Here is a 24201-nt window from a genome sequence, read left to right as displayed (position 1 = left end):
ATCATATCATGAGACAAATACGACTTGCAATGCACTGTGACAAGATGTACAGTACAGTCACTCTATCAAAACTTGTTTACGCTAATGTGTAGGGCTGTTTTAGCTTAATTTCACAATAAAGCTACCCTCTTAGAAGACAATGAGAGTTTATTGTATTCCCAATAAAATAAAAAATGATATTGGCACATTGGGTAAGTAATTTAAAATTATAATCAGCAAAAATCCATTGTCAAATCAAAGGCAGGATAACGGAACAAGCAATGGATATTTGGAACACAATGTATATTAGAACACAAATAATGCAGCAACGCATCTGGACAGACAATATAACAATACTCGCAAGTCAATATTCTTTCTTATTCGCTACTAATAAAGCTTACTGAGACAGTTATAAAACTCTTCCTTGTTTATCATGAATACATGAATTAAACTGCCCCCTGGTGGCTAACGTGTGCATAACAGATGGAGGAAAATGTTAATGGACATAAAATCATATTGTAAAAATCTGCTTTATTTAGTATACGGTTTGAATATGGTTATATAGTATATGGTTTTTATATAGTACATTACGACTGAATGCTATTTTTTCTCTCCCTATGTGACAGTAAAGTTAAAGTTGATGTTTGAGCTGGAAGTTGTGATTGTTTACCACGTTTGTATTCTTGAGTAATTTCCCATTGCAGCAATCTACATTCACTTCCACATCAGACCCCTGACGTCAATATAGTTATAAAGCGCACAATAGCACAAAAATAACAGAATAACGTGGAAGTAAACATTCGAACATACATGCCATTTCACGTTAGCGCCCCGTTAGCGTAAGTTGAAATCCGTGCCGTTTTTTAGTCATTTCCAAACAAAAGAAAAGGTTAGAACATTTTTTGAAGACGCACACAAAGGAAGTGTACTCACAGTGCCGTCAGATGGTCCACTGGCGTGACTAGGTCGGGTAGTCTTTTCTGCCCCGAGGGGCCGGGGCAGGGGGTGGGGGCCAAACAACAGCCAGCCCCCCTCGATATCCAATCCAAAGCCCCTATGCGCGGATCGGCATCAAGATAGTTCCCAACCCTCATCAACGTCATACCGGAAGTAGTCGAGCACTTGAGTCGGAAAACAGACGTAAATATTTTGATGTAGAAATTGGTGGGTGATTATTTTTGCTAACGCTATTATAACTATTAATGTTAGTGAGCATAAAATATAAATAACAAACTTAAATGCTTATAGTACTAAAATTTAAACATATTTATAATAGAATGCAATATGATCAAATTGTGTGTACACATGTGCTTGCCATTTTTTCCCGTGTGTTTTGTATTTTCTCTCAATCTGATATTTGGTTGGAATTGCATTTCTTTTCGTTTTTATTTGGATGATTTTTTTTATGTGGACGAGTTTTGTATCCATTTTTGTTTCATTTAAAGTTGCATTCATATTTTAAAATGTTATATTTTTTGTTGAATGTGCACATGTGTGAATGAATTTGAATATGTTAAAGAAGTATAATTTTATTTCGAAATATTTTTTACTTTTGTATTTTTTTTTTCTAAAGCCATTTAAATGTTGCAATTTTTTTTCATTTTATTGCTTTTTTTTTTTTATTCGTGGTATACATTATTGGGTGAAGTTAGTCATGAAAGCACGCATCAAGGCATCCTACAGGGAGCGCTCCGAGTCCACGCTGCGCCCTCACAGCGCTCAGTTAATAAGCCTGTTATTTCTATGCCTTTCCCCTCCTCCACATGGGTTGCTGACCGTCCCCCTCAAAAAGCCTCGGTAGAACCACTCTGGGCCTTTAAAAGGCAGTGAAAGCAACGACAAGGAGACACAAATCAAGGTGAAACATTGCTGGGCAACGTTTGAGGAGACACTGTGTGCAGTAAGTGGAACTGCTGCACTTAACTTTTTTTGGGTGAGATTGGAAAATGAGCGCGTTTTTGTTATAATCATTCAACAATTTGCGTCTCTCTCTTTCTTTGCATGCTTAAGTAATAATTATTTTTATGCATTATTTCAAATGTTGGATGTTTATACAATGCAATTTTGTATTTATTTTATGGTTTTAAAGTTTTGCATGGGTGACTTTCCTCTGGGGAATGGTTGCTGCTTGCCGTTGGTCAATGTGGGGAGAAAGATTATGTAACGGTGCATTTGTATGGCTTGGTTCATAATGGCATATAGTTCCTTGGTTCCTTAATGGCATAGTGCAATCATTGCAGGGTTTTAATATTTAGCAGAATAAAATCCACATAACCATCTAATTATTCAATTAATGACTCATCAATTAATTAGATAACATATATAATGACAACAATAACTTATTTTTGGATCCCTTAACATTATAATGAGAATCAGAATATGGTTGGCTCCACATCATTCGTTGTTGTTCTTTCGTTGGACCATTGACTAGCTCAGACTGAAATAGTCTGTTGTTGCTTTTGGAGGTCATCTGAGCCGGTGCTCCAAATCTTAATCCCACTTTGAGGATTGAGCCCGAGAGGAGTGAAGTCGGTGTTGGTGCTCAGTCTTGACATCACCTTTATTTGATCAACTTTATGTATCGTGAAGTCATGACTGAAGCGGCCCACCACTTGATCTTAACCACTGTGCTGTCTGCTCTCCTACTGATGGCTATAGTGGCACTGCTCTGTTTCTTCATGTGCAGGCTGGCTGGATCTCTGCCTCTGGGCGGACCGGGTACCTTCTGACTGAGGCAGGTTGGTGCAGCGGTTTAGTTGGTTGTGACATGCTGATTTGCAGTCACTGAGAAAAACCTACAGCAGGTTCCTTTTTTTTTTTTAAAATGTAATCTAATGTAAAACTGCTGTCAAACTCTGCCCCGCAGGCTAAATTTGCCCCGCAGTTTAATTATGTTTGGTCCGCCAAGACAAATTCTGCATCAACTTAGCTATAGCTATATCAGGCATTGTTTTGTTTAGTCGGACACTGAATGATGTATGTGAGAGTCCTCCTGCAGGGAACTAGTCCAACTTTTGTTCTTCCCACATGTAATGCTGGACATATTTTACAGGGATGACGAATTCCCACATGCAATGCTGGACATAGTATATTACAGGGATGACTAATAAATGGCTTGATGCGAGCACAACTTTTCAGGAAACTATGAACAATCTGCCTAACTGCGCAGATGTACCGTACTACCGTAGCAGTTGAATTATTTTGCAAAATAGAGCTCATACCAGCTTACCCTTGGACACAATCGCAGTTCACATAAAAAAATAAAAAAATAAACTAGATTGTAACCCGTAAACTCAAAACTGTGATGCAGATGTGCAATACTGGTCTAAAATTCTATCAAGCCATGCAAGAAAAAAAATCATACCCCAGTGTCAGATTTGCTTTGTGTGTGTGCAGTCAATCATCGGTTTTTAATCGGCTTTGTTCTGGCCCTTAAACCTCTTGGTGTTATGGAGCTCAATCCCATTAAAACAACCTTGAAAGCTATAAAGGCCAAAGAAGAAAGAGGGAGGGTGTGAATAATCGTAGTTGAAAGCCTTACTGAGCAGACCCCTTTACAAAAAGCTCCCGTTGTGAGCACTTTCTAGCACAGCGAGGCCACTGGTAAGGCTTGCAAAGTCTGACATGGGCCCCTGAGACGTTACATCCTGTCGGTAAGATATTGCTAAAGCAGATGTTCACAAAACTTGGCAGCAGAAGGGCATAGGAAGACTTCTATTACCTCCTTTGTGCCATTTTATTGCTCTCCAAGTGGGTTTTAGTCGTGATAGACTCCTTCTCCATGTAAAAGATTTTCATCTTGTAAAATTCTGTCACAGACTAAAATGAAGGAAAGCTCACAGGGAGGAATTGAACTGACTAGCTTGACTGTACGAAAGCGGACGTAGAGTTCTGTTGGTGAAGGTGAAGATAATACTTGCAGGAATATTTTCCCGAGCGATCAACAGGTCAAATAAGTCATAACATAATTGCGCTATATTCTGACTGTCTGCTGTATGCACTCTTGCTCCCTTTTTGCTCCTCTTATTTGTTATGTTATTTGTTTGTTTATTATTTATTCATCACTCTTATTTATTCATTGTTTGTGCCTTCTTGTTTTTACTTTTTGTGTTGTTTACTTGTATGTATATTGTGTACTATGTCTTGTCACCGTGGGATAGTGGGAACGTAATTTCGATCTCTTTGTGTGTCTTGACATGTGAAGAAATTGACAATAAAGCTGACTTTGACTGTGACAACAGGAGTGCAGAGTAAATTACTCACTACTCTTCATGTGACTATTCTATTTTTTTTCCATTCCTATGCCTCATTGTGAAGCAAATAAGAAAGAGCAAGACGACGTTTTTGACACATCGAGCTGACAACATGAAGGGGACACTGCAACTTGTTGTCATCTGCTGCACTCTGTTGGCTGTGCCATGTTCAAGTCAGCCAAGCTTTCCTGGTAAGTTGGGAAAAACTTTGTTGTCAATCACATGATCATTATATCAGGTCAGAGGTATTCGGCAAATTTTATCAGCATTTCCCAACCATCAAATGTATAATTTATTTACTTATGAGTTACTCACACAAACGTTAACATGCAAGGTAAATTAGACACAAAATTGTCCAAAGTTGTGAATGGCTTTCATCTATGTGCCCAGTGATTTACTGGCGACCAGTCCGGGGTGCATACAACTACTCTCGTCCACTCAGCCTTGAACTTAATGAGAAAACATAATACAAAAAAATGTGTGACTTATGTCCCAAATTCACTGTGAGCTTTTTTATTAACCTTCCCCCATTAGCGCAAGAGAAGGATCCCAATTTCTGGAGAGACTGGGCCCAAAAAACCCTGAACAATGCGCTAAGGCTGCAGACACTCAACCAGAATAGAGCCAAGAACATCATCATGTTCCTTGGTGACGGTGAGTCACGACGCCTCACTCGCGGCTAAAATGAACCCGTAAATATATGCAGTCGTTCATTTTTCCTTCAACACACATGAATCACCTTCACGCGATGTTCAATACAACACAACAGAGCATACTGATGTGACATCACACGTGTGTAAGCAAAAGACTGCAACTCTAATTGAAGTAAAGTGTCGCTTATTAATTCATGGTTCATTTGCCTCGATTTTAGTGCAATAAGCTAGAACAGGGGTGTCCAATCTTTTTGCAAGGAGGGCCAGATTTGATAAAGTGAAGGGGCCCGGGGGCCAATAGTTTTTTCGGACATTTTTTAACTACAAAAATGTCGTGCAAATACACACTGTTATAAAACAAATTTCATTGTCACAATTGTCTTTATTTTTCAAATGACAAAATAACCAAATATGAGTCACTCAGGCAGATGTGAACAACTCTAAAAACACAAATTCTGCCTTTCATTCATATCTGAAGAGTCAGATAACATTGAACAAACTGTATGAAATACCTTAAATTTACATGAGTTTAAAATTACTTTTGCCTCATGAACATTTTAAACGGGAGTTATAAGTAATGCAAAGTTGTCTGTTATTATTAAAACTTAAAACTAGTGAATTTTGCTCTTGTCATTTACATTATCTTTCAGAAAATAATAGTTTGTGTCAGGTCTACAGGTCCATAACATCAACAGTCTTAACATGGCCACTTCGTAGCTTGCTTTAGTAATATTTATTTTTGACTCACAGTCCCGTGTGAAGAATCGCTGTTGTGATGCCAGTTCAGCTTGGAGCTGCTTCACTTTATCAGCGCGGTCACTCCCTGTTAGCTGGTCGTTTGTGTTCGCATGCTTAGTCTGATAGTGAGATAGTGTCTCTTTAAGACTTAAAAGAGACACTATCAGACTAAACATGCGAACTCCGTTTGCGCGTGTTAGCACGATCGCGAATTAGCATCTTTCCGCTAACTCGTTAGCCTGCCCAGTATGTGCTGCGGGCCAATAAAAACTGGACCGCGGGCCGTAGTTTGGACACCCCTGAGCTAGAAGGTCAAAATGTTGGAATACATCCATCCATCCATCCATCCATCCATCCATCCATCCATTTTCTGAACCGCTTAGTCCCCACGGGGGGTCGCGGGTGTGCTGGAGCCTATCTCAGCCGTCATCGGGCAGTAGGCGGGGGACACCCTGAACCGGTTGCCAGCCAATCGCAGGGCACACAGAGACAAACAACCCTCTACACTCACACCTAGGGACAATTTGGAGTCCTCAATCGGCCTACCAAGCATGTTTTTGGGAAGTGGGAGGAAACCGGAGTGCCCGGAGAAAACCCACGCGGGCCCGGGGAGAACATGCAAACTCCACACAGGGAGGGCCGGAGGTGGAATAGAACCCGCACCCACCTAACTGTGAGGCGGACGTGCTACCCAGCGCGCCACCGAGCCGCCTGTTGGAATACAGAATAAATAATTTTTTTGTGTTAAAATACACACAGGCAGGGGACTTAATCGCAATCACAATAGTGAGGCGGAAAAAAATCTGAATTCAATTATTTTGCTAAAGCGTTCAGCTCTACTATATGGAATCGAAATTCAAGCTGCAGTGTAACGCAGCCCAGATGTTGCGGCGGTGAACCATCACTGGAAAAGCAAACAATGTTGCACGCTCATCAGTGGAACATTAACTGGAGTCTTTCATCGGGGCCCCTACGCTGGGGTTTTTGGATGCGGGCCACATTATGACATTCCTGTCCAGCATGGCGTGCATACTTATTCACGTAGAACCAATGAGCGGCTTTCCTGTTTGAAAGAACGTTGCAAACGGGAAATGTTGTGTCACTTCAAGGAATGTGTGGAAAGAACCAAGTGATGCAATTGTGGTGATTTAGAAACAATTTTGATGAATCAGAGCTAAAATAACTTTCCATGCTCATATGTCTTTAGTTAATCGATGAATGGCATCTGGTTAATTGAGTGATGAATTGATTTATTGATTTCCCCATGAGGGCAAAGCAAATGCATTGTTAACAGTTGACCTGTTTGTGGCGTTTAAAGGGATGGGCGTTCCCACGGTAACTGCCGCTCGGATATTGAAGGGTCAGCTGAGCGGACAGTCTGGAGAAGAGACCGTGCTGGAGATGGAAAAGTTCCCCTTTGTGGCTTTGTCCAAGGTGATTGATGTTGCTTAGTCCAAAACAGAAATGGCTTTGGATAAATATAAGAAAAACAAATATTGTAAAAGAAAACCAATGCAACAGGAAAACTATTTTTTTGCCTTTTTTGTTCAAGTTGTGCAATGCCACTCACATTTCCACATTCTTGTCATATTAATTTTTTTGTATTATGATTTATCAACAAAAACGACTATTAGTGCAACATTTTACTAAGAGACTAGGTTGCAGTGCTTATTTTCAATTTTACTAGTCGTAATCTAACCTACACAATCTTTGGTGGTATTTTTACAGGAGTATTATTTTAACCTGTCCAATTTTAAAAACCTAAAGACAATAAATTGTAGTCCTACTTGAACCATAGTCTAAATTTAAAGTGCACATTTTTGGGGTTAATTACTTTTACTTCTTATTTTTTTTTCTTTGTCTTGTTTTAAATTATGCAACTTTTGGAAGTTTTCTGTATTGTTTGGAATCCTTTAAAAATCTCCCATGAGACACTAATTGTAAAATCAAATGCATGTCTTTATGAGTGGAGCGAGTGGGTGCGTGCCAAGCAGCCAAGTCGTGAGAGAATATTTGGCAGGGAATTATATTGCATTCTATAAATACATTCAATAGAGGATCCCTGATCATATGATCTGTGCAGACATACAACACAGATGCACAGGTGGCCGACAGCGCCGGCACGGCCACAGCCTTCCTTTGCGGCGTCAAAGCTAACGCGGGCACGGTGGGCGTGAGCGCCAATGCCGTCCGCTCCCAGTGCAACACCACGCGGGGTAACGAGGTCACCTCCATCCTCAAGTGGGCCAAAGATGCAGGTAGGGCTGTTGACGACTAGCGGGCACAATTTGCATTCTTGTTAGCTAAGTGTCGGAGATAATGGGACACTTGGTGTGATCTCAAAATTGTTTGGCATTTGGCAAATAGAAATTCATCCTACCAGACCTAGAAGAGGAATAGTTAAAGACATTTCATGTCGGACAGCAAAGTGTCTTTTTATGTAGTGGATTTAAATTGTACATGGGAATTCTCATCCTTGTTATATTTGCAGGCAAGTCGGTGGGCATCGTGACAACGACTCGCATCAACCACGCCACACCCAGCGCCGCTTACGCGCACAGTGTAGACCGAGACTGGTATTCGGATAACGAGATGCCGGCTGAGGCGCTGCAGGCCGGCTGCAAAGACATCGCCAGGCAACTGTTTGAAAATATCCCAAACATTGATGTGAGTTGTACTAATACACAGACGGTTGAGATTATCCATCCACCAAACAAAACAAAAAAAGCATAGCAAAGCACTGAAGTATCGTCTTCAATGTTGTGGCTGTGCAGGTCATGATGGGCGGAGGAAGAAAGTACATGTTTCCCAAAAACACTTCGGACGTGGAGTACCCCACCGTTGAGAAGCATAACGGCACGCGCAACGACGGTCGGAACCTGGTGCAGGAGTGGATCAACAAAAACAAGAACAATGTAAACAAAAAAACTTGTTCCAAATTAGGCTTTCATTTCTGAGTTAGTTTCGTTATTTTGAAATGAAGATTCAAGCCTGAGTTAAGTTTTTAAATGGGATTTTTTTTATTTGTATATTGCGTATTCAGTATACTCTTGTTTTCATTATGCAGAAAGGCCATTACGTGTGGAACAGGTCTCAGCTTTTATCGCTCAACCCAATCAATGTCAATTACTTACTGGGTGAGTTTTGCCACGTTTCCCTTCCGCTTGCAGTCCGCTAAGTGCTGTCCCCCTTTTAGGACTCTTTGAACCGTCAGATCTCATGTATGACTTGGAGAGGAACAATGAAAGCGATCCGTCACTCACGGAGATGGTGGATGTGGCCATCAGGATCTTGAGGAAGAACCCCAATGGATTTTTTCTGCTTGTAGAAGGTGCGTTTTTGCACCACAGTTAGTTATAACCGAGCCTATTCAGTGGCTAACCAAAATGATGCGATGGCCTATCCTTCAGGCGGGCGTATCGACCACGGTCACCACGGAGGTCTGGCTCAGCTGGCTCTGCACGACGCCGTAGAAATGGACCGGGCTATCGGCCGAGCGGACTTGTTGACCAGCGTCTACGACACCTTGACTGTCGTCACCGCCGACCATTCGCACGTGTTCAGCTTTGGAGGTTACACGTTTCGAGGAAACAACATTTTCGGTAGGCGTGATATTTATATGAGTATTTTGAATGTTGTGGGAATATTAAGATGCCAATGCTTTGTCTCTTTCTTTAGGCTTGGCTCCCGAGGTGAGCGACGTTGACCATAAGCCTTTCACCGCCATCGCATACGGCAATGGCCCCGGATACAAATTAGTCGACGGCGAAAGGGAGAACATCTCCAACGTTAACTATGGTAAGTCGTCACTGTAATATAATAAATAGGTTACAGGCAAACTGAATTTGACCATCAAACCAAACGCAGGTGACATCCACTACCAGCCTCAGGCTGCTGTTCCGCTCAGCTCCGAGACCCACGGCGGCGAGGACGTTCCCGTGTTTGCCAAAGGCCCGCTGGCTCACCTGATGCACGGCGTGCACGAGCAGAACTACATCGCGCACGTGATGGCGTACACGGCCTGCATCGGGATCAACAAGGCACACTGCGAGCAGGGCAGTTCCGTTTTTGATGACGCACCACGCCCCGCCTTCTCCTTTGTTGTTGTCACCGCGTTGGCAGTCGTACGATTTCTCTGTTGACGGCAATGCATTTTTAATTTTTAATCTTACGACTGTTGCTCTCGTTCTTTACTATCCTTGAGTTGATCTATACGATAACACTTTCAGAATCTACAGACACGTATGTCAAACATAGCACCACGTTAGTGGATGTTGCCACACTATCTTCAGATTCCTCAACCACAATCTCCCTATGCAATAGACGAGCATTTATTGTGCATATTTTACATTACGAAAAACTTACCACAGAACAAAAATGTCACAAAAAAGATGATCTACTCAAAAGTGACACACACAAAAACAAAAGGCAACAGGTATAAAGATAGTTGTATCTTCAGTCATCTACTGTTTGTCAATATATGTCGCTTGCATAGATAGATGAAGAAAGGATCAATGTTTCAAAAGTCAGTACAAACCTTGCATGTTTATACATTGTAATGGAACAACACAAGAAATGTAGTAAGTAGTGCACAGCTTGCATAAATAAATGTATTGTCCCCTCAAAATAGAGCACAGCCATTAATGTTTAGACCACTGGCAAACAAAGTGACTAGACCAAATGTCCAAATTGGGTTCAAAGTGTCAAAGGCATACTCACTTTTGTGAGACATTATAGTTTTTGTAAATAAGTAGTTTTCTCACCAATTAAGTGGAATTAGATCATGGCAGAGTGGTTGAAAATCCTTGTAGTGTTTTAAGTCTGAAACTGGCTTTGCTGTTTTTGTTTTTTTTAAACAATAACATCTACCTCATACGTGTTGGGATGATGAAATGTGGTATGTATGAAGAAAAAGTCACTTTTGAATGTATCAATCACTAAACTAGATCCCCAAATAAATTCTCAATCGGTGTACTTTTCCATCTGCTCTGTTGTGGTGGCTGCAGTTGGATTCATGTTTAATTGTAGTGAGCCCATGATTGGCTGTTTGATTGGGTTTATTCCTGAACTGGTGTCTAATAAAAAATCTTGACAGTCTGCATTTTCTCACTGCTTCTCTATCACACAAAACCTCATCATGACATTGACATTTTTGATACAATCACTGTACGATACATAATAGAAGACAAATATTCTAAAGGAGATCAGAGTTCAACCAAATTAGAGTTCCGCTCTTGCGAAATACTGTAGTGAATCAAGTTTGCGAAATGTGTGAACTTCAATAATTTCTGAGACAAAAGCGTCGTTGCTGTTGCACCATGGTTCTGTTTCATTGAATCAAGTTTGCGAAATGTGTAAACTTCAATAATTTCTGAGACAAAAGCGTCGTTGCTGTTGCACTATGGTTCTGTTTCATTTACATATAACCTGTAACAAAAAATGACATTACCTATGACCTAGAGGGCGGCTGGAGCTGATGACAGGATCTTGAATGATGTCCAAGAGATTTCACGGGTTACACATGAGTTACAACAGGAGACAAAAGACTGACCCACTAATACCGGGCTTTTGAATGAATGCCTTTGTTTGAATGACGCATGTTGTTCTTAGGTCATTTCAGAGCAATAAAATGAGAAAGCGACACATAAAAACAATGCCATTGGGGTACTTGCAAATAAATTAGCTGTGCAGCAGTGTGATGGACGATTGCCTGACCTCCCCAGAAACAGCAAGAGTTCACTGTACCGTATTTTCCGCACTATAAGGCGCACTGGATTATAAGGCGCACCTTCAATGAATGGCCCATTTTAAAACTTTGTCCATATATAAGGCGCACCGGATTATAAAGCGCACCTTCAATGAATGGCCCATTTTAAAACTTTGTCCATATATAAGATATATACATTTGGCCCGCGGGCCGGACTTTGGACACCTCTGCTGTAGTGGCTCAATATTGGTCCATAAATAAGGCGCGCCTGATTATACGGCTTTTGAGAAAATTGGAGGTTTTTAGGTGCGCCTTATAGTTCGGAAAATACGGTAGTTTTTTTTTATTTTTTATTTTTTTATTATTCACACAATAATCAGCTCCAGTTTCCCTTCCCCTGGAGCTTCCTCTAAACTCTCGCTCTTAAAATTCCTGAGAGCCTCCCTCCCACTCCGCCATACACATTCAGTACCATCACAGCTGCAGTGAATGAGCGGCCCATTCCCACTCCTTCTTGGACCAGCGCCTGTAGTTACGCAGGGAACAGTGGGAGAGTGAGAAGGCACCTGACTCTCACTCTGCATTTTAACTACAGGGGGTCCTCAATTCATGACAATATTATGAGGCTTGAAACGTCTCTAAAGCTTTTTTTGAGCCAAGCACAAATTACATTTTCAGAGAGGAAGATATAAACAGCCCAGAATGTCACATCAAGTATTTGCCTTAAATATCATTTGCTAACACTAATCTTTGTATCTAGCAAAACGTTACGTTTGGATCGCTTTTCCCAAGATCCAACTATTTGCATACGAGCATTTCAAAAGTCAATTTGGCATCATGTTTCACAGGAAGTGAACCACAATGCTTGCTATGCTGTTATCGTTGACCTTGTGGCTATCGAGGCCAAGATTTCCTCAGGAAAAAGGAAAGTGTACCGTGATGACTTGTCCGCAGTTTAATAACAATAACATTGATTGATTGATTGATTGATATCTTTATTTCGAACATCCAAAACAAAAAGAAAACAAAACAAAACAAATAACACTCTAAAGTGCCACATATAAGTCCATACAACAAACAAACAAAAAATAAACCAACAAACAGAAATAAATAAATTAAATTAATTAATTAATAATAATAATAATAATAATAATAATACATAAGTAAAGAAATCAATAAAGAATGCTCGAAAAGGAGTAGGAGGAAGCATAGCTTTTTAGATTCCTACCCCTTTCTCACTTTATCCATTAAACCAATGATTCAACATATACTGTAATTCTACAACAGAACACAAGTAGACACACTTTCACACTTATTGTTCTGTTTCATTTTTACTTGTGTGTAGCCCTTTGGCACTTTTAGCCTTTGTACCCGCTAAACAACATATTTTTGTACATTCTTTTAAACTAGTGGATATTTGGACTTTGCTTGAGTTCCTCACTTAGATTGTTCCATAGTTTGACCCCGGTTATAGTTATACAGAAACCTTTTAAGGTTGTTCTTATGTTTAAGATTTTGAAGTTGTGATTCCCCCTTAACTTATAACCTCCCTCCCGATTCCTAAATAAGTTTTGGATATTGTCTGGTAGTTGTTTTGCTTTTGCCCTATACATGATGATTGCTGTTTGATAAGATACTATGTCAGTGAATTTCAATAGTTTGGATTGTATGAAAAGTGGATTTGTGTGTTCCAAGTAGTTGACTTTATGAACAGTCCTTATTGCTCTTTTCTGCAGAATGATAAGTGGCTTTAGTGAAGTTTTATAAGTATTCCCCCAAACCTCAGCACAGTAATGCAAATAGGGCAAGACAAGAGAACAATAAAGTGTACGAAGTGAATGATAATCCAGGAATTCTTTTGCTTTGTATATGACTGCCATGCTTCTTGAAATTTTAGACTTTACGTTTTTGATGTGTGGCTTCCAACTCAGCCTGTCATCTATTATAACCCCAAGAAATTTGTTTTCCTGCACCCTTTCAATTTCAGTCCCATCTATTTCTATTCGTATCTTTATGTTCGCTTTGCCAAATACCATAAACTTGGTCTTACTTACATTTAATGATCATTTGTTCCAGTCGAACCACATTTTTATTTTTTTCATTTCCTCATTCAACACTGATTCCACTTGTTGGATGTTATCACCTGAACAAAAGATATTTGTGTCATCTGCAAAATTGACGAGTTTTAGTTCTTTAGAGACTTTGCACATGTCATTTATATACAAAATAAATAATTTTGGGCCTAAAACTGACCCTTGTGGAACACCACAAGCTATTTCCAAATATCCAGAACAGTGATTACCCAACTTTACATACTGTTGCCGTTCTCGCAGATAACCCTTTATCCAGTCTAATACTAATCCCCTTATCCCATATTTTTCTAATTTATTGAATAGTATATTATGATTAATTGTGTCAAAAGCTTTTTTGAGGTCAATGCATTCAAGAAGATTGTCCACCACCTGTGTCATAGCCTCTACAATCTTGAATTTCATATTCAAAGCAACATAGATTGCAACACCACCCCCACCTTTACTCTGTCTGTTGTTGTATATGAATTCATAGCCTTCCATCTCAAAGTGCATTCCCTTCTCAGTCGTAATCCAGGTCTCAGAAATAGTTATTATAATAAATGGTTGTTTGAATGTGTTTAAGTAATCCCGAATGCTACTAAAATTTTTATATAGACTCCGGCTATTGAAATGGATAATAGATAGCTTATCTTTTGTTAAGATGTCCGTATTGTACTGATCATTGCTGTAATAATAACATGTGTTGTTTGTGGTGGAGAAGAAATTATTGTCTGGGTCGATGTCCTGATCTATTTCCAGAGTGCTGCTTTCACTGTAATCAAACGTTAGTTGGAGTTGTTCATGTTCTTGTATCCACTGTGTTACATGTCCATTGTTGCTTGATGCTTGAGTAGTGTCCCTGAGCATTATGTTTGTGTTTTGTGTTGTTACCTCCATTCAGTTCCAAGTCCACTCCAGTTGATTTTCTATTGAGGATACTTATTCGAGCTTTTCCAGTTCCTCAATACTCCTCACCATCAGTATCTTGGCCTCTTCTGGTGATCCATTAAGCTTGATGTACGTATATCTTGCAATTTCTGGTCCATGTACTCTGTATTTTTTTCATTCTTCTCAAGTGACGTGCTTTCTTTGCAATATCCGCATTGGTCTTTGTCAAATGTTCATTTATGTAGATGTCTGTACCTTTGAGCAACTTACCCTGCTTTAGAAGTGCAACTTTGTGCTTCCTGCTGACAAATTTCAGAATGACTGCAGGCTTGTCGTTACTGTTTCTTCTGGGCAGTGGATGACATGCTTCAACCTGGTTGGAGTCCATAGTTATTCCTTTAGTTTGCAGAAACTCAGCTACCTGTTGCTCGGCTGAGCTTGCATGTTGCTCACAGCCATCGTTACTTGCCGTCACTGCCCTTGCATAAGATATAGGTTTGATTGCTATTCCCGTGATGACAATGTCATTTATTCTTGTATATTGCTCGATGTCCGCTACCCGACTTTCAAGGTAGGCAAGCCGCTTGTCCTTCTCAGCATTGAGCATACGGAGCGTCTTTACCTCTTCCACCAGTGCCAACAACAATAACATTCATAACAATCGGGTTCAAATTTAGTTGCAATCGGTCAAAATCCCAAAGACAAGTTCCACTTTGAAGACGTGACTTGCGTGTTTCCTTGTCAGTGAGACTTTTTTTATGCCGATTGCCTTTCTTAATGCATTTTCATCCCGTCTTGGGACCTGCACTGTGTGGGAATTGGTGCACTGACAGGGCAGTCAGGTTTGTCTACAAAGAACCCTTGAAAAAGGCAAAAATGCAGCTTCATACCAAAACAACACACTTCCTGGATCTTTTCAGGCATAACTTTGTTTTTCCTTTCCAGGAATCCCCCATTGAATTTAAAATCTAATTTTCAAAGGAGTCCCGGCCAAGAGGAGACAAAAAACTTCAATACAATTAAAATGACAATTACCTACAGGCGTACATGGTTAAGCAGGCTGTCTCGAGTGCTCTCAGTCAGGATGAAATACATTCTTTTAGCTTCCAGGCCTTTTGCAACAGGTTCCATGTAGAGGACAAAAGCCCTTTTCCCCCCAACTCAGTGTGTGCAAATGGAACATTTGGCAACAAGATGTGATTTGAATGCAAACTGTAAGAATCGACAATTCTCTGTGTGAGTACGTGAGTGGGCACAAGTTCAAGAATGGCCTTGTAAATATAAAAGTGTAGCAGTGAGCCAAACAACCTCTATGCTTACTTTTGATTGACATGTCTACAAAATTCCCTGCTTCAAAGTGTTACAGGCTTCAGGTTTACAATTAGTTATGCTTTAAATTTAGAACCAATCAATATCTCCGGAATGAGTCTGTCTTTGATGGATAGAAGCAGCAAAAACAAACTTAAAATGGGTGAAGAGATGACTATTCAATGTGACATGTAGTCAATAAGTTACCAACAAAGTTTAAATATTATTAACGTGCTACCTAAATGACAGTTTTGGAGTAGAAAAGGATCCATCGCTTATCTTGAATCGCTTCTGTGCAAGTGGGATGGGTCAATCTTTATTTATTTCATGCATGGCCAGTGTTCATTCATTCCATCCACGGTTCAGTTTTTAGGTAAAATATTATCTTAGGCCTAAACAGGCAGATAAACTGGTTAGGAAAGATGACACGACAAAGAAGAATGAGGCCCGGCAGACAAGTTGTCAATGTGTCCTTAAAACAGGCATGTCAAACTCAGTTTGGCTCTGGGGCCGGATCAAGACTTTCTGTTCTCAGGTGGGCCGGATCAGTAAAAGAATGTCAACTCCAACTATTTAGCTTTGTTTTTCAGTACTATGCTTTATCATTCAGCCTACATTTGTAGCCTACCCTACATATTATAATCACGGATGACAAGGGATCTTTTCTAAGCACATTTATTCACAAACAATGGAGAAAAAAATGATTTTCATGTTTGGCATTGAATGTGTTAACAACTGGTTTATTTTAACAGTTGAGTGAATGCAGTTTTACACCTGAACCAACTCACCACACTAAACAAACTCAAGTGGGAGCTATGAAAAAAAATGTTTTGCCTTAATTGTCATACTGCTTTGAAATAATAATAAATAAAAATACAAAATAAAAGTTTTAGCAGTGCATGGGCAATAAGATTAGACTACATCAGCTCAAACTACTAGGCTGGGCCTACTGAAGCTGAGAATATACTGCACAATATTAATTGTCTTTAATATGAAACCAGATTAATCTTATTTTTAATGATCTGTATTCATGAGTGCAAACAAATGTCGTGTCATCACACTTTTTTCTCTCTCTCACTGCACTCCTGCAGTCTACTTGCTGCTGCTGGCTCCTGAAACTTGGCATCTTTTTGCCTTTACAAGTGCGTCGATATCAGGTGTCAAATCCTGAGTAGCAGCACATTTAAGAATGTCATTCAAGTGTTCATTTGTTAACCTTGAGCGCTGCTTTGTTTTATTATTGTTCATCACGGAGAACACCTGTTCACAAAGATAAGTACCGTATTTTCCGCCCTAAAAGGCGCACCGGGTTATAAGGCGCACCTTCAATGAACGGCCCATTTTAAAACTTTGTCCATATATAAGGCGCACCGGATTATAAGGCGCATAAAATAGAAGCTATACTGCATCAAACTGAGGTTGACTAGGGTTGCGGTATGCATCCACTAGCCAATAACCAACGAGCCCTCTGTAAACAATCGCGTTTCTCAAACGATCTCCTATAAAATGATCAGAACTGACTAAAGTTCGATCTAACGCATTGGTACTACTTACCTATGTTTCCCTTCCATATCGATCCGTAGATTTACTCGAAACATTAACAGAGCAGCCTATTTTGACATGAAATAGCCTGGTACGTATAGCAGCTATCGCAATAGCATTAGCCATCCGCAAAGTCTCACGAGCCTTAGCTCGCAATCTCCCATGAGCCTCAGCAAAGTGTAAACAATCGCATTTCTCAAACGATCTCCTATAAAATGATCGGAACTGACTAAAGTTCGATCTAACGCATTGGTACTACTTACCTATGTTTCCCTTCCATATCGATCCGTAGAGTTACTCGAAACATTAACAGAGCAGCCTATTTTGACATGAAATAGCCTGGTACGTATAGCAGCTATCGCAATAGCATTAGCCATCCGCAAAGTCTCACGAGCCTCAGCTCGCAATCTCCCATGAGCCTCAGCAAAGTGTAAACAATCGCGTTTCTCAAACAATCTCCTATAAAATGATCGGAACTGACTAAAGTTCGATCTAACGCATTGGTACTACTTACCTATGTTTCCCTTCCATATCGATCCGTAGATTTACTCGAAACATTAACAGAGCAGCCTATTTTGACATGAAATAGCCTGGTACGTATAGCAGCTATCGCAATAGCATTAGCCATCCGCAAAGTCTCACGAGCCTCAGCTCGCAATCTCCCATGAGCCTCAGCGAAGTGTAAACAATCGCGTTTCTCAAACGATCTCCTATAAAATGATCGGAACTGACTAAAGTTCGATCTAACGCATTGGTACTACTTACCTATGTTTCCCTTCCATATCGATCCGTAGATTTACTCGAAACATTAACAGAGCAGCCTATTTTGACATGAAATAGCCTGGTACGTATAGCAGCTATCGCAATAGCATTAGCCATCCGCAAAGTCTCACGAGCCTCAGCTCGCAATCTCCCATGAGCCTCAGCAAAGTGTAAACAATCGCGTTTCTCAAACGATCTCCTATAAAATGATCGGAACTGACTAAAGTTCGATCTAACGCATTGGTACTACTTACCTATGTTTCCCTTCCATATCGATCCGTAGATTTACTCGAAACATTAACAGAGCAGCCTATTTTGACATGAAATAGCCTCGCGGGTACAACAGCTATTCGGTGACGCCCCCTGACTACAGTTGCCGTAATGCTGGGAAGCGATGCGACCTTGTAATTTACTAGTCGTACTAAAACGTACTGAAACATTTTGGCAGAGCACTGTGTACAACCAGTATGGATCAACAAATTCATCAGTTGATCCATATATAAGGCGCACTGGCCTATAAGGCGCACTGTCGGCTTTTGAGAAAATTTTAGGTTTTTAGGTGCGCCTTTTAGGGCGGAAAATACGGTAGTCCCAAACATGGAGAGAACCTTTGCAGCCCTGGCTGTTAATTTGGGGTAACCTGGCACAAGATACTGATAAAACGTATCCAATCCCACGGACCCAAATTTATCCTTCATAGCGGAATCGCACTGCAAGTCAATAAGCTCGAGCTGAATGTCAGCTGGCACATCAGAAGGCTTCACTGTAAATGGCGAGCGAAAAAAGCCGAACTTGTTCTCAAGTTCACTGAAAACCTGAAACCTCCGCTCAAACTCTCGCAGCAAATCTGTTATGTTGTCTTTATATTTATCCAAATCGGGACGATCCGGTGCCTTCGGACGCACAGCTGTGAGACATGAGAAGTGCGTGGTGTCACCGCTGGATAGCTGCGTCTCCCACAGTGACAGTTTCATCTTGAACGCACTTATGCTGTCGTAATATTGAGTGACAACTCTGTTACGGCCCTGCAATGTAGTGTTAAGTGTATTCAAGTGTTGCGTAATATCTACCATGAAGGCAAGATCCTGCACCCATTCCTTGCATTGAAGTTCCTTTACTGGGCGTCCCTTCTTCTCCATAAAATGTCCAATTTCGCCTTGTAGCTCAAAGAAGCGCTTGAGTACTGCACCTCTGCTTAACCAGCGCACGTCAGTGTGGTATGGTAGGCCAGCATGAATGACTTCTGCAGCCTTCAGCATGCATGTTTTTACAAACTCCCCATCAGCAAATGGCTTGGATGCCTGCACCAGCTCGTTGGCAATAATGTAGCTGGCTCTTACAGCCCCATCAGCGATATCGCGGCTGCGCGTAAAAGCAGACTGCTGTTTCTTCAGACCAGCGACCAATTTGTTTATCTCGTCTTTTCTTATTTGTCCTTTCAAGTGGTCATACTTGTCTTTATGATGAGTCTCGTAGTGGCGCCGAATATTAAACTCTTTGAACACTGCAACTTGCTGATTACAAACCAAGCACACTGGTTTTGCACTCACTTCTGTGAATAAATAATTCTCAGTCCATTTTTCCTGGAAAACCCTGCACTCCGTGTCCACTTTTCTTTTTTTTGACAGTGCCATTTTGGGAAGGGTCTGTTGACCGATAGATAACTTGTTTAGTAGTAGTTATTTCTAGTTGGACACATCACGTTGCGAATGTTTATTTCCTGGTACTAACTCGTGTCAGTGCCGCATGCTGGACGTGAGCTCTTTTACACATTTACTGCCCTCTAGCGGCCGGAGGGAGCCTTTGAGTTGTATTTATTTTAAAGAATCATAACTTTTGATAGAAATGAGCTAGTGACTCGCTTCTTTTTTTGACATACTCAGAAATTTATGACGGGCCGGATTAAATCATCCAACGGGCCGGGTCCGGCCCGCGGGCCGTATGTTTGACATGCCTGCCTTAAAACAAATGTCAGACATCGGAGGAATGAAATCAGACACGATCACATACACCTTAGCAAATACCCATGTTTGAGGTCAAGGGAGTTAGGTTAGGTCAATCTTACATGAAAATATGTCTCAATTCGATGGTACTTTGAGATACAAGTTAATCTCAAATGTCTATCTACATTCAAAATTATACGATCAAAATTTTGATCATGGTTTTTCAAAATAAAACAAATCTTTTATTTTGATTCAACACAAAGATAATCAAAGTCAAAGTAAAAAAAAGTCAAAGTCTGCTTTATTGTCAACCTCTTCACATGCCAAGACACACAAAGAAATCGAAATTACGTTTCCACTATCCCACGGTGACAAGACATAGTACACGACATACATACAAGCAAACAACACAAAATAAAAACAAGAAGGCACAAACAATGAATAATAAGAGTGATGAATAAATAATAAATAAACAAATAACACAATAAATAAATAAATAAATAAGAGGAGCAAAACGGAGCAAGTGTGCATACAGCAGACAGTCAGAATATAGCGTAAAAGTACAGGACGCTACGCAGAAGGGGGGAGAGAGTTCAGGATCCTAACAGCCTGGAGTACGAAGCTGTTGGTGAGTCCGGTGGTGGCTGCTTTAATCGGGCATGACAGAGATCGGAGAATATTCAATGCAATTTTAAATTCATAAAATTACCTAAATGATTAACTGATCGCTGATCAAAAATAATTTATTGAATAATTGTTAATTAGTTGTCAATTATTCAATCATTATGGGCTTGACCGTAAAGTATTACTATCTTGTTCAAGACGTTTGCCAAAAAGAATATAGTAAAATTAAATCTAAATCTCCCTCCAGTCCTTCAATGTCACCTTCAAGACTAAAAAAAGAGAGGGGAAAAAAAATTATATCACTTACTTTCCTTTTTACTTGCATGTGTGTGTGAGGGTGTGTAATATGTTATCTCAAAAAACATTTAGCCAGCTTTGAAGGAAAAATGAATTTGACTGTAAAAAGTCTCTAGGGAAGGAAAGCAAACTGTGAGTGTAATCTGACACCTGTTTCCTATTTTCTTGCTACGGCTGAGAAATGTTAACGACTTTGCTTCTCACCCCCCTCGCATTGCATATATACATGTTGTGTTTAAAGCAGTGGTTCTTAACCTTTTTCCTTGTTCGCACCCCATTCAATTCACCAACCAGTTCTCGCACCCCTAACCCTAAATAATAGGGGTGTAACGATTCATCGATACACATCGATTAATCGATATAATGCTCTACGATTTATTGGCATCGATGCTAAACGTAAACATCGATTTATATCGCCGTGTTTGACCTCGGACATTAGACGCGACTTTATTTTGAAATCCAGTTCATTGTTGCTTGCTTCCTCTTTCCGGGAGCAGTACGCGGCGTGTTGTGTTGTGAGCAGAGCAGGCACGTGAAAGGGGAGCCGACAACTACGCGGCTCCTGGGCTAGTGTCCAAGAAGACGAGGAAATTCGCTCACCTTTGGGCTTCAAGTCATTCGTTTGGAAGCACTTTGGATTCCAAAGAAAAGATGGCTCAACGGACAATTAAAATTATTGTAAATAAATAGTTCAGTAATGCACTTTAAAGTTAATGGTATTACAAAAAAAGAAAGAATATTCATTTTTCTTTACTTATATGAGAAAAAATATAGGAATTTGATAAAGTTCAGTGTTAAAATAAGCACTTTGTATACGACTATACTCTTGTAATTTCCTAAATAAAGAGTTTGCAGTACCTTGTTGATTTTGCGTATGAATTGTTATAAATCAGGATATTGTTCTATATTTTTTATTTAAAAATAAAAATATCGATCGTGGAGCACTATATCGTGATGTATCGTGAATGAATCACAGCAGGCTTTAAGATATCGGCAAATATTGTATCGTGGTTCTTTGTATCGCTATGATATCGTATCGTGACAAAACCCGCGATTTACACCCCTACTAAATAATTATTATAATAATAATTGGTTTACTTTACAGCTATAAGGCTTAATTAGCATTATCCCTAATGCCAATTAACACAATGACTTCTTGATTTCCAGAATTTTTCACTTTTTTCAGTTATCCCCGAAAAATTGTAAATTTCCCCCAGGGTATCCTCGCACCCCCTAGGAAGCATACTCGCAACCCTAGGGGGTGCGAGCACCCCGGTTAAGAACCACTGGTTCAAAGCAACCACATGGCCTCCGCTACCTTAATGTTAACATGCTCCAATTAGCATCTAATTGGCAATGGATAACTGAACACAAACTGTGCAGCAAATCATATAAAGTCATCATTGTAGTATACAAAGTGCTTATTTTAACACTGAACTTTATCAAATTCCTATATTTTTTCTCATATAAGTAAAGAAAAATGAATATTCTTTCTTTTTTTGTAATACCATTAACTTTAAAGTGCATTACTGAACTATTTATTTACAATAATTTTAATTGTCCGTTGAGCCATCTTTTCTTTGGAATCCAAAGTGCTTCCAAACAAATGACTTGAAGCCCAAAGGGGAGCGAATTTCCTCGTCTTCTTGGACACTAGCCATAGCACCAGCCCAGGAGCCGCGTAGTTGTCGGCTCCCCTTTCACGTGCCTGCTCTGCTCACAACACAGCACGCCGCGTACTGCTCCCGGAAAGAGGAAGCAAGCAACAATGAACTGGATTTCAAAATAAAGTCGCGTCTAATGTCCGAGGTCAAACACGGCGATATAAATCGATGTTTACGTTTAGCATCGATGCCAATAAATCGTAGAGCATTATATCGATTAATCGATGTGCATCGATGAATCGTTACACCCCTAATATAAAGTGATAATATCACGCAACTCATTGGCAAAATATATTTCTTATCCACTGCGAAGGACGAATAATAGACAATGGAGCTCAGTTCCTGATAGCAAACATGATTTAGGGGTTTTATTTTAGTTACTCTGCCTGTGTGTGTTGATAGGCCATCTTAACATTTTGACCCTGAACTGGAGACGTGGTTACACGGGGTGATTCTCCCTTATCTAATAACAAAACATGACATTCCTATTCTGAGATGTGCAACATGGACTTGGGAACTTGTCAGTGGCTTAAACAGAATGTCCAGAATCCCAAATTACTGTACGGTTTATTGACGCTGAATGCTTGACAAGTCTGGTTCACAGTTCTGTGGTTTTGGGTTTGAATGTCATCTCTTCAAGAGTGTGTGTGTATTTTTCTTTTAAATCCTAAATACTTTGGCTCAGGGCCGGTTCTAGGAATGCACATAAGAGGGGGCAGTCAGAAATGTGAAGGGGGCATGTTCTTTTTTTTTTTTTTTTTTTTACACATTTTTAACACTGTTAGTGTTTTCTTCACGGCAGTTGTTAGCTGTGTGTCCAGATCTCAACCTGGAGAAGTGGATTGCACTCTGTCAGGCCTCTACACTAAGACCTGTCCAGCTTGGGTGTCCCACCTGAAGATTAAAGCTTCTGCTGGTATTGCTCCTAGGGTCACTGAGGCACGCAAACCCCCTGACCACAATAAGGTGGCAATCTCTCAGGGGGGGAACATATAATATGAATGTTATATTAACTATTATTTGAGTTGTCGTTAATCATTAGTTATATCACGGGTCATTACGACGAGTTTGGTGGAGTTTTTACTGCTTCTTCCAACTCCTACCGCGCTGACTGTAACTTGACACTCTCTGGCTGCGTCTTGCCTCATTTGCATACTCACAGTGATTGGATGTTTACGGAGGGGCCTGACAGCAGGCTGTGTGAGGACACACACTGCACCGACATGAGAGAAGAGAGGGGGCTGATTAACGTGTGTTTTTATCAGCGGATTTTTCACTTCTAAAAGTTTGATTCGAGGGAGCAGGACATCTGTTTGAGGGGGCGTTGCCCCCTCTTGCCCCTGCGTAGAGCCGGCACTGCTTTGGCTTCCTCTCATATAAAAAGCGCTCATGTTGAGGATGTTGAAGATAGGTGTGAATGCTTATTTATTCATAGGTGTCTGGTGATGAATATCTAACAGAAGCATCCTATTGTATAATCGTTATAAGACGCTACTCAACTACAAACTCTTCAGCTTGGTCGAACTCATCCAAATGAATGGCAAAGAGGAACACCCTAAATGTGCAACGATGTCGCCGACTATTGGTCAAGAAAAAAAATAAATGAGTCGGTGCTGCCCTCTGGTGTTTAAGTAGCACAACTGACATTCCCCAAATAAAAGAGCGTGCCACGATCTCTTCGCCAAGTCCAATCGCCTTAGGTACTATGACACCAGTTCTTAACTTGTTTCTTTATTTACTTGTTTAAAATACACACTTACCGCTAAAAGTT

The 24201-nt window shown here is 40.3% G+C and overlaps 1 protein-coding gene across 4 annotated transcripts; it reads left to right on the top strand.

Annotated features, from left to right (window-relative positions):
* The first annotated feature begins 1735 nt into the window (after positions 1 to 1735).
* On the top strand, positions 1736 to 10722 carry alpl (alkaline phosphatase, biomineralization associated). Of its 4 annotated transcripts, none has more exons than XM_037252550.1 (13): positions 1736 to 1879; positions 2666 to 2717; positions 4297 to 4423; positions 4767 to 4886; positions 6942 to 7057; positions 7707 to 7881; positions 8115 to 8290; positions 8398 to 8538; positions 8691 to 8760; positions 8820 to 8954; positions 9034 to 9225; positions 9302 to 9421; positions 9491 to 10722. In XM_037252550.1, the coding sequence occupies exons 3-13, from the start codon at positions 4345 to 4347 to the stop codon at positions 9763 to 9765; spliced, it is 1599 nt and encodes a 532-aa protein (XP_037108445.1). In that variant the 5' UTR covers positions 1736 to 1879; positions 2666 to 2717; positions 4297 to 4344; the 3' UTR covers positions 9766 to 10722. The 4 variants fall into 4 exon arrangements, with proteins under 4 accessions (XP_037108445.1, XP_037108444.1, XP_037108446.1 ...); XM_037252551.1 differs by having other exon boundaries at positions 1763 to 1912; XM_037252552.1 differs by having other exon boundaries at positions 1819 to 1837.
* The last annotated feature ends 13479 nt before the right edge of the window (positions 10723 to 24201 follow it).

The sequence above is a fragment of the Syngnathus acus genome, chromosome 5 (assembly GCF_901709675.1).
Source record: "Syngnathus acus chromosome 5, fSynAcu1.2, whole genome shotgun sequence".
In the NCBI taxonomy this organism is placed as follows: Eukaryota; Metazoa; Chordata; class Actinopteri; order Syngnathiformes; family Syngnathidae; genus Syngnathus; species Syngnathus acus.
Note: the sequence above shows the minus strand (reverse complement) of the source record. Positions and strands in the feature narration are given on the sequence as shown.